This window comes from Oreochromis niloticus, linkage group LG3, assembly GCF_001858045.2.
Source record: "Oreochromis niloticus isolate F11D_XX linkage group LG3, O_niloticus_UMD_NMBU, whole genome shotgun sequence".
NCBI lineage: Eukaryota > Metazoa > Chordata > Actinopteri > Cichliformes > Cichlidae > Oreochromis > Oreochromis niloticus.
In genome coordinates, this window is record NC_031967.2 from 73,229,846 (window position 1) to 73,247,062 (window position 17,217).

At 40.1% G+C, this 17,217-nt stretch overlaps 1 protein-coding gene across 1 annotated transcript; it reads left to right on the forward strand.

Moving 5' to 3' along the window:
* The first annotated feature begins 62 nt into the window (after positions 1-62).
* Positions 63-11,288, forward strand: LOC112846015 (G2/M phase-specific E3 ubiquitin-protein ligase). The gene is made up of 6 exons (XM_025905221.1): positions 63-257; positions 432-613; positions 831-1,003; positions 1,279-1,493; positions 1,610-1,740; positions 10,965-11,288. The coding sequence occupies exons 1-6, from the start codon at positions 203-205 to the stop codon at positions 11,286-11,288; spliced, it is 1,080 nt and encodes a 359-aa protein (XP_025761006.1). The 5' UTR covers positions 63-202.
* Positions 11,289-17,217: the final 5,929 nt, after the last annotated feature.

Consider the following 17,217-nt stretch of genomic DNA (forward strand, 5'->3'; position numbering starts at 1 on the left):
AAAATTACATGATTTTGTCTTGCTTTTCACTGACTCATTCTATAGTGATGAACCTGATGGATTGACGGCGGCAGATGTCATCTCAAATCTGGCTCTGAAGATCAACAAAACCTCCTGTAGCAGATTCAACATTAACTGAGCCAATGTCTGGGATGGTGCCTACCGAGGCTTCAGAAGGTCTTCATATTGTCCCAACTCTGGCATGATGGTGAAATTCTCTGATGACGTGGGGCTGGCTGAAGAGGCAATAGACACAGGTGGGCCTACTCGAGAATTTATCACCCTTTTGATGGAAGCCATAGGATGAGAAGAATATTCGAAGGAAAAGACTATGCCAAATATCTCACATTTCATAGTAAAGGTATCTATTTTTTCACATTTTTTTCCATGGTCAAAATTACTTTATTATAATGAATTGTCTTTATCTTTAGCTGCAGATGAAAATGAATATTTCTACATTGGAAGAATGATTGCAGTTTCCATTGTCCATGGTGGTCCAGGGCCATGTTGTTTATCTCCAAACTTCTTTATGTACCTTGTTGGAAAAGACAAGACATTCGAGGCACCAATTGATGATATACCAGATGAAGAAATCAAGAAGGCTCTACTAGAGGTAAATTTGTGATGTTATGATTATGACAAACGCCAATAAATGCAAATTTTTAGTCTTAGTTATCCACTTAACATAATCTTGGTAACTAACTGATGCCTGAAATGATTACTGATGGTGTAATCCAAGACTGTGTTAAATTGCACATTAATAGACAGCATGCGAAGGATGTCACTTGTGCATGTGTATGTGTGTGTGTAATATATATTTTTCTCTTTAGATAAAGAATGCAACATCTCTAAGTGAGCTCCGAGTAATCACAGAAAAACACTCAAGCATGCTCCAGACAGCAGGATGCTATCGATTCATGACGACACTGGAGGATAAGAAGAAGGTAGTAGCGGATTACATTCAGTGGAACTTCATCTACCAAAACCATCTTTCCATCCAAAGGTATAGAATTCAGACTATTAAGTGCCCATTTAACAAAATCTTTTCAGAAGAATAAATTGTTAGTTCTTTATATTCCCATGAAATTTAAAGGACGGAAAAAGTATATTCTAAATGCAAGACCTTTTTCAGGAGGACTTCTTTTTTGTAGCAGGATGAGTGTCTTAGCTAGATAAGAATGTTGGTTACTTTCTTAACACAGTATTTTCCCGTGTGAAGTTTTGCTTTCTTGCACAAATAACATTAAACATTTTATTAAAAATTACACTGTTTTCTAGTTTCAGAGAGGGTCTAGCAACACTGGATTTTCTAAACACCCTGGAACAGCATCCTTCACTCTTCTTCTCATTCATGTGCTACGCTGAGACCAGGGTGGCAGCTGATCATGTGGAGAACATCTTTCATGTGCAGTTTGGTCCACCTGGCAGCTCTAGGCGTCAAGAGGAGACAAGAGTAATAAGCTACTGGCAAGACTATCTGCTTTCTGTAGAAGGTATTAAATTTGGTTGAAAATGTTGAAATGAGTACATTTATGTCAGCAAAGTGTAATGGCCCCTTTTTCCTGTTTATTATCATTTGAAATAACTTTTATTCTCTTTACATTTTCAGAGAGAAATGGAAGTCTGTCTCTTGAAGACATCCTTATGTTTGCAACTGGACTGAGGGAAATCCCTCCTGCAGCAATGCAGCCAAAGCCACGGCTTCTTTTCCAGACCACTTCACGCTTCCCTGTAGCAGATGTCTGTGCAAATACTATCAACTAACTAACCTTCCCTAATACACACTCAATGTCTTTAACGCAGCACAACCAAAACAGTAACATTGTAATAGAGATCCTGAACACATCACGATAAAATACCATACAAAATAATCACACACACACACACACACACACACACACACACACACACACACACACACACACTTTGAACCTACACTGAAGTGTTTTTATATATGAGAAAGCATGCAACCTATGTTTTATATGTTATAAGATTGTGCCACTTGCTGTATAAGATTTAATAATTAGGATTAATGTGTGACCTTTGACCGTGTCATGACCTATTGTGATAAGCCAGAGCAAGGGGTACTCAGAGTCCTGACTGGCCTTTGGCCAAGACCTTGGCCGCTACCTGACCCCTGCAGCTGTGTTGGGCGTGTGGGAAAGTTACCCAGCAGCAGGGGGCGGGGATACTGGTCCCTTTATATGTCAGTGCGCCCCAGGGTGGCTGTGGCTACAATGCAGCTTGCCATCACCAGTGTGTGAATGTGTGTGTGAATGGGTGGATGACTGGATATGTAAAGCGCCTTGGGGTTCTTAGGACTAGTAAAGCGCTATATAAATACAGGCCATTTACAATTTTTATATTAGGGGACCAGAGGACACCCCCAGAGCTCTTTTCCTCCTGCTGCTGCTTCCTGTCCATCTCTGTGTTGCTCTGCTGTCTGTGCTTAAGGCTGTACACCCCGGGGTTTTCGCTTTGCTTGCTTTTCTGCTTTGTAATTCTCTTGCTAAATGTATGTTTGTATTTTTCCTGCTGTTCATATGATTCACTGTATTAAACTCTGTTCCAAGAATTCTACTCTTTTACAGAGCATCTTTTTGAGTGTCTTGATTTTAATTGGATCTAAAAGGATTGGATCTCCACATCGTTGGTGGGAGAAGGTTATCAGGATGGCTTCAAAATTTGCAACCACAGTGCATTACATCATTTCTTTTAACTGTCAGATGATACTTTTGTCGCAGTGTCTGACACATGGATCTGTAACCCAGAAGCTGACCTGAGCCTCTCAATTCTTATGTAACAGTGGAAATGACAATGTCAGTGGGAGTAAAGTCAGTCCTTCTAGTCATTCCAGCATCTTTTAGCCTCCTCTTTAATGTTCTCAGACTCATACAAATATTATGCTTGTTTTCAAGAAAAATCCAGGATCACTTCATATGTATGGCCCTCGAGAAATACTTATTGATGATGTCTGTAACTGAGACTGGGCCTAAGGTTGAAGAGAAAACGTGAAAAGATAATTACGACCGCAGGAATCCACAAATGCACTTAATAAGTGTTTTTAAAAACATACCACATCTGAAACAACTCTCAATAAACATGACTCAAGTATTTAATCTTCTTGATGTGTCCTTGAATAAAGGCCAGAGAAAGCTTAAAGAACATGGACCAGGATTCAGGACTTATCACTCTCATTAAGACCTCTTTGCTGACAACTCAAAATGAGCAAAATTAGAGAAGTTAGAAGAATTTCATCACTGTGTACACATGCCCTATTGCTATAGACAAGTCATAAACAATTTTTAAAAAATATGCAGTAGAAGCGGTGGTAGGCTTAAACCAGAATACAGTTCTTAGTACCTACCAGTTCATGCCTTTGCGTTTTTTGAAATTCTGATTTATCTTTGCATGCAGAGTCTTTAACAATACAAAAACGTTAGAATAAGGAAATGAATATAGTACTTTTGGAATGGAACATGAATAATAATCCCCCCCCTCCCCCCCCACGCACCCTTCTGTGGTGTATATCAGTCGTTATGAAGCAATTAAAAGGTGAGCAATAAATACTAGAACTTGGGAAAGTGAAGTGCTTATCTATAAAAGGTGCTAAAACTTGAATGTTAGTTCCATGGGACCCACAAAAAACTCCAATTTGCCCCACTAGCTGGATTCCACAATATGGACAATACTAGAGATGGCACGATACCACTTTTTTATGTCCGATACCGATACCGATATCATAAATTTGGATATCTGCCGATACCGATATGAATCCGATATAGTGTGTTTTTTAATCAATAAAACTGTTTTTTTAATATCTTGCTGCATTTTGTATAAGTTCATACTCAAGTTTAAATAAACAATAACACTAAAGCTATTCTGTTATACCTGTATGTAAAAAATACACTGCACCCAAAATATTTTATAGTTCAGCAACACTGATCAATCTAATAAACTTAAACCTACTCCATCCTCCCTATTCTGGTATTTTAAAGAGTACTTAGCAGAAATATTAAGCAACCTAACTAATAGGGTTGCAAACTCCCAGCAAAAAAAAATAGGGAACCACCCCCCACCCTCCACGTCATGATGCTTAATCGATGTAATCAACTTTAATTTGATGCAGGGTGAAAAAAAATGCACAGAATTAAATTATTTTTCAAGAATAATTAAATAGATTCAACATCTTTCTTCAACAGAATTGCAGACTGCACAGATGGTATCTTCCCAAAGGAAAAAGTACTATAGCTTACTAGGGTATATTAGACTTAACAGTTACTATATACAGTAATGGACTTCTATACATTTTACATCAGATTAAAACTTTGGGTGTAAGATTCAGATAATTATTTATTAAAAGCTAGACATTTTAAATGAGAATAAGAAAGAAAAGTATGTCTTTGTGCCCCCTTTTCCCTGTTAATGCCCTATCGGCCCCCCTGGCTAAACTTTGCTAGATCCGCCCCTGCACAGTTACCAGCAGTCAGCTACGTAGAAAAGGATCCTGGTGTAGAAAGTAATATTAAATAAATTCTAACAACAGCTTATCAAGGTTAAAGGTGCTGCTGTTGTTCCGCCGCTGGTTTCCTCTTTCTGGTGCAAAGTGGGCCAAAAACAAAGAAGAGAGACGGACTCGCGACAGAAAAGCCGATCAGCTGATCGTTAAGCAGTTTCACGATTGAAGTAGCAGCAGGAAGGTGAGGGAGAGAGAGAGAGAGAGGCAGTCGCTCCATATATCGGTTGTTAAGCTTAACATGGGAATGCTTTACAAACATTCAGAGATGAACTTACACACTTGCTTTACTTCTCTCTGGGATAACTTCCTCGGAGATGAAATGCTGGTTTGGTAGCGAGGCTACAAATACACACAGCCGCTGTATCACGTGAGCACACTGCTCCGACGTGCTACGGTTATGAGCAGAGTTACTCCGTGTCGCAAGTTTTGTGAGGTGTTTTTTTTTTATATTTAATGTATCGGATTACATTTTTAATTTCTCACCGATATCCGATCCAGTAATTTACGTCAGTATCGGACCGATACCGATACGTAATATCGGATCGGTCCATCTCTAGACAATACATTGCCTGATGAAGACACAATGCCAAATTAAAACCTGAACACATTAACTGCAACACTCCTTAATGACTTTGACTTATTAGTATTTGTTCTAGAGTTTAAAAAAGCTTCATTTCTAAGGCTACATTAAACATTATCTTTGTTAGAATTATCTTTGAATGTATATTCCAGATATCTGTAGTATTATTAGAATCATGAGATTACAACACATTTACCTCTCCTCCACTTCTTTCAAGTGTCTCCCAGTCCCAGCGCACTGATTAGCATGTTTTGGTTCGTGCAACTGGTCCGTCGGGTTATTGTCTCCCCAGGAACATTTCCGTTGTGTCTTTTCCTATTTCCGTTGTGCTTTGTGCGCTTTTTCTTTTTGCAGCATTTTTCTTTTTGCAAGTGTTTTCTGAAGTTGCAGTCCGTTTGGCCTCTCAGGGCCACCGTAGTTTACTGGTTTACATGCACTTTTTGTTTTTCTAGATTTTTCTAAAAAATACATTTGAAAAGAATTCATACCTGTAAACCACCACGGCAGACCCAATGGCATTTTCATGCTACGCAGCATCATTCATTCTTACAAGTCATCCGGCTTGTAAGAATAAAGGCTTTGCACCCCTGATGATCCACCAGGACAAACTCAGCAGTGTGTGAGGAAGAGGAGGAGGAAGAGCCAGCAGCAGCTGACAGATGGAGAGAATAGACAGACTGTTCCCTGTTTGTGAGGGACTGCTAGTGAAGTTTAAAATAACTAATTGTCTGTCCTGAATCAGTCTTATTAGGTAATGTTAAAATAATTTTTATCATTCCAGTGACCTGACATATAGACATAGACGTACAGACACACGCAGACACAAACGTGCATTCCCACCCTCATGCACATAAACACATAAACAAATACTGGACACTCACCCAATGTGGAGACAGACACAAATGGACACTCTACACACAGTGTCACACTCCCCAAACATACTCTATACTCCAGGTCCAGGTACCCTCGCCCCCAGAGGGGGAAACAGCACCTAGACCCAGGAGATGTTACCCTTTTCCCTGGGGTGGAGACAAGCAGACCGCCCCTGGTTTCGCAGCAGAAGGGAGGACCCGCATCCCAGACCCCAACTACTCTGCTACAACACACGTAGTCTGACTCTTGTCTCATGATTTCATGTTTTGTGACTATTGAGTGAATTACTGAGATTGCTCTAATATAGTTTAGTACTATAGTAAAGTTTTGGGGCAGCACGGTGGTTAGCACTGTTGCCAAAGAGCAAGAAGGTCCTGAGTTCAATCCACCATCAGGCCGGGGTCTTTCTGTGTGGAGTTTGCACGTTCTACCCATGTTTGCGTGGGTTCTCTCTGGGTACTCCGGCTTCCTCCCACAGTCTAAAGGTTGATTGATTAATCTAAATTGCCCATAGGTGTGAATGTGAGCGCGAATGGTTGTCTGTCTCTGTGTGTTAGCCCTGCGGCAAACTAGTGACCTGTGCAGGGTGTACCCCGCCGCTCGCCCTATGACAGCTGGGATAGGCTCCAGCACCCTCCGTGACCCTGAAAAGGATAAACGGAAGAAAATAGGTGGATGGATAGTTTAGTACTTCATAGTTCAGCTCTTGTGTCCCACTTGGATATTGAATCTTGTAACTATGAGTCTCTTGCTTGCCATAGTGTGGGTTAATTTTCAGTTTCTTAGTCCCCTGAGTTTGTAGTATCGCGTGTTAGTGTGTATGGGTTTGAGCAATTCCAGAGGGTAGATTCATTTGCCTCTCACCTTTAGTTCATATTTAGCGATTTTGCCAAAATAAAGCTTGTTTTACACTGTTCCTCCGAGCCTCTGTGTGGTGTCTGCATCTGAGTCCTGTTCCTTGTGTTGGCTGCCCGGTCGTGACAGAACCTGAAGTTGTCTGATGTTCATGCTCATGAATATGGCCACACTGACACATATTTCATTTCAATTTGGTTTTCAACTTGTTTTCTATCTTTTTTTAGTTAATTAACTGATTTTAATTCTCAAATTTTGCCACCTAATTCATTATTTCCAAAGATATGCACGTGGCACAGTAACAGTATCTCTAGCAGTAGCTCGGGACCTGACGGTAAATGTTTACTTTGTCTTTCTGAGATTTACTGATAGAAACCTTTGCAAAGAGAACAACACAGTATGAACAGTCTTCTCACAGGTACTGATAAAGAAACAAATATAGAGTTTCTCTTAATTCTTCTTCAGTTTGTTTTCTATAATCTTGAACTTCACATGTTAAGTTTGCAGATGGTGAGCTTAAGTTGCCAGAATGTAATTTTCCTACAAAAATACAGGCTAAGTGTGTACCTGTGTTAGCGTTTTAACTGAGGAAGCTCAACAAAGCCAGTCCTTCTTTTTATCAATTGACTTGACAAAACCCCAGATAAAGTCAAAGTCAAAGTCAAAGTCAACTTTATTTGTCAATTCTGCCACATGTACAGGACATACAGAGAATAGAAATTTCGTTACTCTCAAACCCAAATGAACATTTAAATATAAGAGAGTGATTAAAAATGCAAGTAAAATAATTAAAAAGTAAAAATTTAAATAAATACAGTACAATTTTACATATAACAAAAAAAGCTATACAATATACAGTATACAATATTCAGGTAAGGGTAAATGACATTGAGTGTAAACCAGGCAAGGTAGTGCAAATAGGCAAATAGTGCAAATGGAGGTAGGTATGTACGGTAGGAGATAGTGTAACAACAAAAGTCTTATGAGGTAATGGCAGTCCAATGCTCCACAAAGTGACTAATAACTGGTGCAGGCCAGTGAGTGAGTCAGAGAGTGTGTGTGTGTGTGTGTGTGTGACAGAGTTCAGTGAGACCGTGGAGGAGAGAGGGGAGAGGGGGCAGAATCGGGAGGGAGTTAAGCTTCCTGACAGCCTGATGGATGAAGCTGTCCTTCAGTCTGCTGGTCCTGGCCTGGAGACTCCGCAGTCTCCTCCCTGACGGCAGCAGCTTGAAGAAGCTTTGCATTGGGTGCGTGGGATCAGCCGCTATGCAGAGGGCTTTTTTAGTGAGACGGGTGCTGTAAATGTCCTGGAGGGAGGGGAGAGAGACACCAATGATCCTCTCTGCAGCTCTCACTATGCGTTGGAGGGTTCTATGACAGGACGCATTGCAGGCTCCAAACCACACAGTGATGCAGCTCGACAGGATGCTCTCGATGGTGCCTCTGTAGAAAGTGTACATGATGGGGGCTGGTGCTCCTGCTCTTCTTAGTTTGCGGAGAAAGAAGAGACGCTGCTGTGATTTCTTGGCCAGGGTATCACAACAGTGGTTATCTGTTGTCTCTTATTTTGATCTAATACAGGAGACATTAAAGTCACTTTAGCAAAATGTATTTTAATAGTTGAAGGTTATTGGCAATAACCTACAAATATGACTGACCGGTGTTCTAGTTTGAGCCCTGCTAGCTCAATCAACAAAATGCAGTGAATAAACAAAAGAGAACTCTAAATCAAATCAATACTTGGTGTGAACCAAGGGCGTAGATTTGGCATGGACGGAAGGGACGTGTCCCCACCAATATCCAGCGATTATTGAATTGTCCCCACCAATAATTTGATCTCTTCGAGTAAAGAAAAACAAACCCGATAGAAAGAAGAAAAAAAACCATCTGTCAATGTCTCATTCACCCAGCGGTGCAGAAAGAGTTAAATTACGTTCTCTACTGGAGTCCTACATCATGTGACAAATATGGCCAATGTGATTGGCTGTGCCTCTCGGGCAGCTCTGTTTAGTTTCAGCAGCGGTAAGCCTGCGCTGCGAGGAGGATGGCAGCAAAGAGGAAGAACCTGGATATAAGAAAGTGTTTTTCAAAGAAACCTGTAACTCACTTAAAGCAAAGTTCACTCATAAAATGTGTCCGTCATAATAACGTTATAGGCTATGCTAGGCTTTGGCCCACATCAGTCTAAAATTGTATGTATGTGTTTGGCTCCTTCACATAGTGGACATTGAGTTATTGTGTGCGGCACCAGTAGTCCATGTCTGTTGCTGTAACAGTAGTTCATGTTTAGAATGAAAAGTCCCAGCTCACTGACTTGATCGGGGCAATAGTGCCTAAAATGTTGCATAATTTTGCTGAGAGATCTTTTACTTTGTGGTAATCTTAGATGAGTAGTTTTATGGACAAAACCCACCAGGCCATTCAGTGTTCCCTTAGTGCTAATGTTGGTGTAGTATAACTGAAGCAATGTTGTTAAGTCCTTAAAATCATATTCTTTTATTGTCATGACTGCATTTGAAGCTATTTTTATTTTTGTATGATACCTGATTTATATGGAATATGGCTGAAGGAAACTAAACTCTAAAATACTTAGTCAGTCATTTGTTTAATAGTAATTTAACATTATATAATTCACATGTAAAACTATGAAGTGTAATTTTAAATAGTTTAAAAGCATGTAAGACAAAATGGGAAAAAAAAGAAACAGGGCAGGGTTCGGTGGTTGAATCATCCGTCCCCACCAATGCCAAAACGAAATCTACGCACTGGGTGTGAACACACTTTGCCTTCAAAACAGCATCAAGTCTTCTAGGTGCACTTGCACACAGTTTTTGAAGGAACTCGGCTGGTAGGTTGTTCTAAACATTTTGGAGAACTAAGCACAGATCTTCTGTGGATGTAGGCTTCCTCACATCCTTCTCTCTCTTCATGTAATCCCGGACAAACTTGATGATGTGCTCTGTGGGGGGCTGTACAATCACTTCCAATACTTCTTGTTCTTCTTTACACTGAAGATAGTTCGTAACGACTATTCTTACCTGCAGAAAAAAATGTGGGTGGAAGAGAAAAAAATATGAGCTCAAGGTTATAATCTATATTGACTAATCAAAGTGAGTTTAAGTTTCTGTATAATTAGTGTTTATTAGTGATGTCCTTTGGTGTATTGCAGCCCTTAGGATTAAGTTTTACTTCAGTGCAGTTCAGTGATTGATGGGGGGAATTTTATTGTAGTCACAGAGATCCTTAACAGGGAGGAGAAAAAGAGTTACACTGGATCACAACAGTAAATTCTAAGAAAACAATATGTATTTAATTTTATCCAATCCAATCCAAACCATCTTTATTCATAAAGCACTTTAAAATACCCAGCACAGGACCAATAGAATAAAACAAAATGGTAAAAAAAATACATCAAAATTAAAACAGCCCTATATTTAAAACAAGATAAAACAGCATAGAATCAAATAATAACAAACAAACAAACAAACAGAAGCCCTGTCTTATCTCTAAAGGCAGATTGTTCCACAGCACAATCTCCTCTAAGTTTATGCTCAGTTCTGATTACATTAAGGGACAGTCATCAGCTGGCATCTAAATACACATTTAGGGAGACCAAAAACCATCACCTCAGTCTTTTTGTCATTGAACAGATTTATCCAGAGGAGAGATGCATCAGTACAAACGATTTCATCCTTTAAACCTGAACTCTGTGAACGGCTGACTGTTCGATGTGCTAAAGAGTAGAAAACTTTATTTCCCGGGGGGACTTCCGGTTTTGAAAACGCCACCGTGATGGCAACGCTGTGAGTGAGCTCTTGAGGGAACCTACTAATATGAAAATTTGACCCCATCAAGACGACACATTTGTCTCCAGCGAGGTGATTCGCGAAGGGGGTGAGTGAAAAACATCAAACAGATATTTTGATCCAGCAAGAAAGTGGTGGGAAAACAAAACTAATACGCTTCGCTGCCCGTGGGGTATCGACACGCTGAAGAACTGTCATTGCATATTGTGATTTTATCACAGTGCTCAACAGAGGAAATATGGCTAATTTGACCACCGTTCTACAGGAAATAAAAAACCTTCGCCAAGAAATCAGTGGACAATTGGGGGAAATTAAGGAATAAATCCTACAGGTGAGCAACAGACTGGACGAGGCTGAGGAAAGGATTGAGAAAGCGGAAGAGAGGATCCAGAACACCGAGGATGCCATGATCGAAATAATAAAGCTGCAGATAAGGCTGGAGGATAAATTGATAGATCTAGAGAGCCGTACAAGAAGAGAGAACATACGTATTTATGGTGTTCCCGAGACAGCGGAAAAACACTTCACAACAATGATTGAGTTTGTTGAGAAGTTGCTGCGGGATGGCCTGGGGTTGTCGCTGTCCCAAGAAGGCATCGAACGAGCACACCGCTCCCAAGGCTCGCTGCCACCCCCAGGCGACGCTCCACCGTGATTTAAAACAAAAGAACTTGTGCTCCGTAAAGCATGGCAGAAAAGAGGATTTACTTTCAGCGGCAGACATGTGAGTCTGGATCATGATTACCCCCCTCAGATTCTAAAAAAACGAAGAGAATATGCAGAGGTGCACAAATGTTTGAAAGAGCAGCAGATTCCCTTCCAGACTCTCTTCCCAGCCCGGCTTAAGGTAAAATATACTGATAAAACAAAAACTTACAACACTGCAGCTGAAGCCACAGAAGATATGGCCAGTAGAGGTTATGCTGTAAAGGTCGTTAAATCACCTGAAACCCTCCTGGAGCAACTGAAGCAGCTAACATGGAGCAAGGTGGTGTTGAGTTTAAATTTATAATGTTAATTATAATATAAATTATAATATAAATAATGTTTATATGCTTCAGACTTCAGTGTGAAAACTAGGTTGCAGGCTGACAGGAAACACATGCTTTTGCAGGCCAAAGTGAAACCAACTAGGCTGTTTGATCAAAACTTAAAGTGTATGTGACGTAGAGCAAGTATATAAATACCTAGGTTTCTGTTTGTGCTTCAGACCTGGGGTTCTGTGTGTGTTCAGGTCTCCATATCCGGATATGTAAAATAAAGATCATTTTTTAAAGTTAAAAGACCACTTTGAGCCGTGTCCTTTTTTTTCGCCGTAAAGAATCTAAAGAACCGGATTTAATACTTGGTGCCATGACCCGGATTCTTGTGCGGCTGAGGGGACTAATTTGGACCTTAAGGTACGATCTGATATGAGGTGGACAACAGACCGGTCTAAAAGAGGATAGGTAAGCGCAAGCCTGTTGAAAATTGTGCACATTGGATGAATTCTAAATTAGTTGTCCACTGAATTGATGATTGTTACCATTAAATTGGCTCAGTAGTGGAAATTAAATTTAATTGTAAAATCTGTTAAGTAGATTTTCAGTAGTGACATGTCCGTGATAATTTTGGGTAATTAGAAATAAAGAAAAGTAAAGTTTGGGGATATTGGATGAAAGCTCATTGTTGTTAATACTGGGGTGGATTTTTTTTAATTGTTGTGACGTTGGTGTGTTATGTGTGTGTTACGTCAGCCAAGAAAAGAGATATTAGATTAGGGTATTTGGTCAGGGAATTTTATTCCCACATTGATTAGCAGGGTTGGACCCGGGCATCAGATAATAAACTGGCGGTTAGAGTCCACAGTGATGCTTTTAAATGTATTTAAATTAATCTAGGACCGGAGTTGGACTCCGAGGAGCGCAGGTGCTCAGCGTGTGGCAGCGACTGGTGATCGTGGATGCACGGTCATCCCTGGCGGCGCCCAGTTAGCTCGGGTAGTTCCCGCGGGACTTCGGGCACCCGTTAAAAACTAAGTGGTCAAGGACCACTTCTTTACTGCGCTGTTTGACTGACAGGGCGGGGTCCCGGTCGTGACCATTCAACGTGACTGACAGGTGAGCTTTAAGTAAAGCTGTAAGGCGCAAGTGGGATACTTAGATGCTGGAGGTGGAGCTTCCTGTCCAGCCGCGGGAAGCGGTTATAAATTAATTAGGGCCTAGAAATTTGACCGCTATCGGAGAGGGCGTTCCCAAAGCGGGTTGATTGACCAGGAAGGTGGGCGAACCTGGGCCTTAGAGGCTTTTAAAGTGGTCGAAAAGTTAGGAGTACCGGTACTAAGGTTTGGAAAATGTGATATGGAAATGAAGAGGTAATATGGTAATGGAAATAATTTATCTTGGCAGTTACTGGCAGTCTTTTGTTATATATAAATGTGTCAATGTATAAGTGAAGTGTAACATCGTCATTTGGATGAATGATTAAAGGTGCACATTGTGTTGAGAGAAAGAGGGCATGGTGTGTGTGTGTCTGTGTGTGTGTGTGTGTGTGTGTGTGTGTGTGAGATGATTTATTTATTTTATTTTTTAAGGAAGTTCAGGGAGGAGTGTAACATGCTGATGAAAGTATTGTGTGGTATATTTAAAAGTGTGTGCATGAAATAAGGGTGTATTGTTTTTAGATCAAGACTTAGAATTATAGAGGGTTTATAGACTGTAAATATAAAAAACAAGAGTTTGATTAATCTGTAGAAACAGGAAGGAGAGAAACAGAAAATACTGCGTTGCTGTGTGTGTGAGAGGAAGTGGTGTGTGTGAGAGGAACTTTGCATGCCCATAAAAGGAAACTGGTTGATGTGTGTAGTGTGAGATCAGATAGAGGAGCCTTTAATAAGGAATGTCTTAAGAAAAGTGATAAAAGGATATTAATTGAATGCTTTAGTGTGTTAATACAGGTGGACTTCTCTCAACCTGGAATCTTGAGTACAGCGGCAAAAGCATAGATTAATTGGGAAAACAAGCCAGGTTTTGGCTAAAATTTTATACCTTGACCTATCACTTTGTCCCCCACCCTGAGAAGAAGCTCAAAGGACAGTTAATCTCATGATGAAGACCGACAGAACATCGTGGACTTGAAGACTTAAACAGCAGCCAAAAGACAGTGCAAAATGAAACATAAGACTGACTGACGACTCGAGCAGCAGCATGAAAAGCACGTGATGCAACATGCACAGTGGCTGGTAAGAACAGTGTGACATGACTGTTTGAAGGCACTGAATGTGATGTTTTGCCAGGCTGGGACTTAACTTAAAAGAGAAGACTGAAAAGAGCAATGGAGAAGAAAAACAGAGAAGAAACAGACTGTGTTTGCTGGAGATTTGAAGGCCACACAAGGACACTGTGAAAAAGGGACAGGGACCAGTCGGAGGTCAAGCCTGGACGAGTTCGAGTGCGAGAATACAGGATATAATTGGATTGAAATTGAAGGCTGAGCTCATGATGGTTTAGGGATGTCCACCACGTCACAACAAAGAGGTAAACAAAAAGAAGGTAAAAATAAAGAGAGGAAATAACTAATAGTTACATTAATGAATAGAAAACACACATGCAAATTGTTACATGTGAAATCATTTTTGGAAAGAATCAGAAGTGAGACAGTTTGAATCCAGGGCTCAGTGAAAAGATGCATGAATTGAACCTGAATATAAATTGCAATGAAAAAGCAGCTTATACTGAATTAACATGACCCCATAATGCAATGAAGACACGCTTACATACATGACATAATTGGTATTTCTGACCAGAGTGAGAGAAATGGGTCGTTTAAGCACTGATGATAATAATGTAAATGTCTCAGTTTGTTATTTTTAGGCGCAAAGCAGACCTGGATCAATTCTCCACATGGAGCGGTCGGACGGAAGTTATAGGTTGACATTACTGGAAATGTTCAGCGAGTTTCTGGTTGAATTGTTTACAGCCATGTGTTCCTGAACGTCACAAGCAAGCTCTGACTCGTGGCCGAAGACAAGGAATGCTGTTATTTAAGGTGGGAAATCAAAATTTGGGTTAGCAAATTTGGGAAAGAGTAAACTGACTGTTTAAGTGGAGAATTGTGAAGGAGTCTGAAAACTCAGAAAAAAAAGAAACATTTACAAAATCACACACACAAACAGAAAATGCATTAACCTTACAAATATAAGAGAGCTCATGAGGATTAGACAGTTTGTTGAGCATGTGAGTGTGTCTATGAGTGTTGAAGTAGTGTGAATTTAGCACATTTAAACCCTGAAGTAGTTTTAAAAGAGTGAATTGGAAGTGCTCTTGTGTCGATTGAACAAAACAGGTGATTACTGTAGGAGGAAAATAAAATAATTTAATAATGTGGTAAGATTTAAATATGCTTTTCTCTTGTCGTGGTAACTTATTGAGATATGACTCAGTATGCAAATTAGCTGAAAGGAGTGGAGAGAAAGAAGCTTCCTGTGTGTGTGGGTGATTGAGGCCTTGAGGAGAGGAAGCAAAGTAGACTTGTTCAGAGGTGCAGATTTGGATAAGAAATTTATAATTTATAATTAGTGTTGACAGTTAGGGCTGGACTGGGACAAAAAATCGGCCCGGGCATTTTGACTAGAGAGGTATTATAGGAAAAACCATAAAGCCTTTGAATGAAAACAAACGCTGTTGTCACAGTGATGTACACTGTCTTGCTGGTATATATGTATCAGTCTAATAAACTCAAACCTACACCATCCTCCCTATTCTGGTATTCTAAACAGTACCCGAAAGTAGACTGCTTGGTCGAGTTAACCTCCTGAACTATTTACAACACATGGTGAAAACCTGAAATTAAGACAGAGAAGACTAGAGGTGAGACATGATCATTACTGATTACTGATGACAGATTTAGATATATTTTCATAAACCATTCATTTGCCACATCAATAAACAGCATGGCAGGGCAAAATATTTTTTCTAACATGGCAACCTTTAAAAAGTGAAAGGAGATAGAAAGACAACTTAATTGACTTTTTGATGGCACTTTACACACAGTACTGGTACAGTATCTAGAAAATGTGGGAAAATGCTGGCATCATAAACAGTACTTAGCTACTTCTGAAGATATTATAATGGGACCCTAAAAAAATACTATGTACAATAATGGATTTCTATGCATTTTACATCAGATAAAAACGTTTGTTGTAAGATTCAGAGCGATAAACAAACAAGAGAGAAAAGCCGATCAGCTGATCACTGATCAGTTTCATGATTGAAGTAGAAACAGGAGAGGGAGGGGGAGAGAATGAGAGGAGAAGAGGCAGCTGTGCAGCAAAGACACAGAATAACTCCAGCTTTGTGTCTTTTTCATTGTAGCTGAAGTACGGGACAAACTGTGTTCCTTTTCACCTCAATACCAAACACGCAATATTTTCTCTGAATACGAGACGATTCCGTTTTTTACGGGACGGTTGGAAACTCTAATAACTAACCTTATAAATAAGATAAAACAAGTTCAACATCAATAAAATCATAGCACCCGCCCAGCAGTATAGAAAGTCCGTCATGCTAGCTAGCACGCAGTATGAGTTATTGTAACTGACTGTAAAAAGTCAGCATAACGAAAATAAACTCCACCTAAACTTGGTTTATATCTGACCCAGATAGACTGCAGGTCATAACTTCTTACCTGAACTTCAGTTCACCGCCTCGGGTCTCTGCTCCTCCTGCCTTTCCGTCATCCATCTGCCAGCGTGTTGCATCTGCTGGCCTCCACCACTTGCTAATGTTACTGAATCTGTAGAAGCTCCGCAAAAGCCACCACCAAACAATTGAGTTATTTTTACACATCTCCCTTCATCTGGCCAATCCACCACCTTTCAGTGTTTATACCATTACGGAAAAAAACGAAGAAAAAAACCCCATCGGCCCATAAAAACGAAAAATCACCATCGGCCCACCGGGCAAGTGTCCGGTATGCCCGATGGCTAGTCCAGCTATGGCCAGTATTGGTCTCTAATCCATGATCATTTACAAAATGTTTTTTCTTTTGTTTTTCCTTCAACTTTTGAGACCATTTTTTTGTGAAATGTACCAGTGGATAAACTGAATTCCAACGACAGAAGACTCCTGTATATCCTACTTGCCGCAAGTAAAAAGCCTCTTACGAGAAGATGGCTAAAACCTGAACCACCAACGATGGAAGACTGGATACATTCTGTACAGGAGATCTATACGATGGGAAAAGTGTCATTTTCTCTTAAACTTCAGAGGGATACCTTCTACGGAATATGGTCTAAATGGACAGACTATGTTAAGCATATGAGGTGTGATTTTGTATAAGATGTTACAACCCTGAGTATTATGTAAACCTACCTGCTCTGCTGCCCTCCAACCCTAGTCCCCCTTTTTTTCCCTCTCTCTCTTTTTTCTTTTTTCCTTCTTCTTTATTTTTTTAATTATAACTTAAAAATGTAACAGCAAAGAAAGTGTAAAAAGGCATACAATTGTTTTGTTCAACTGCTGTCCCAATAAAACAGATAATAAAAAAAGAAAACATTATTTCCCATCAGACCATGAGCAATATTCAGGCATCTAACACAGTAACAC

What these genes read in the sequence shown, in the direction of transcription:
- LOC112846015 (XM_025905221.1), top strand. Translation starts at nt 203, where the DNA reads ATGATGGTGAAATTCTCTGATGACGTGGGGCTGGCTGAAGAGGCAATA. An exon ending in TGAAGAGGCAATAGACACAG is followed by an intron (nt 258 to 431) that starts GTGGGCCTACTC and finishes CTTTATCTTTAG; the next exon opens with CTGCAGATGAAAATGAATAT. An exon ending in CACGCTTCCCTGTAGCAGAT is followed by an intron (nt 1,741 to 10,964) that starts GTCTGTGCAAAT and finishes TAAATCCTACAG; the next exon opens with GTGAGCAACAGACTGGACGA.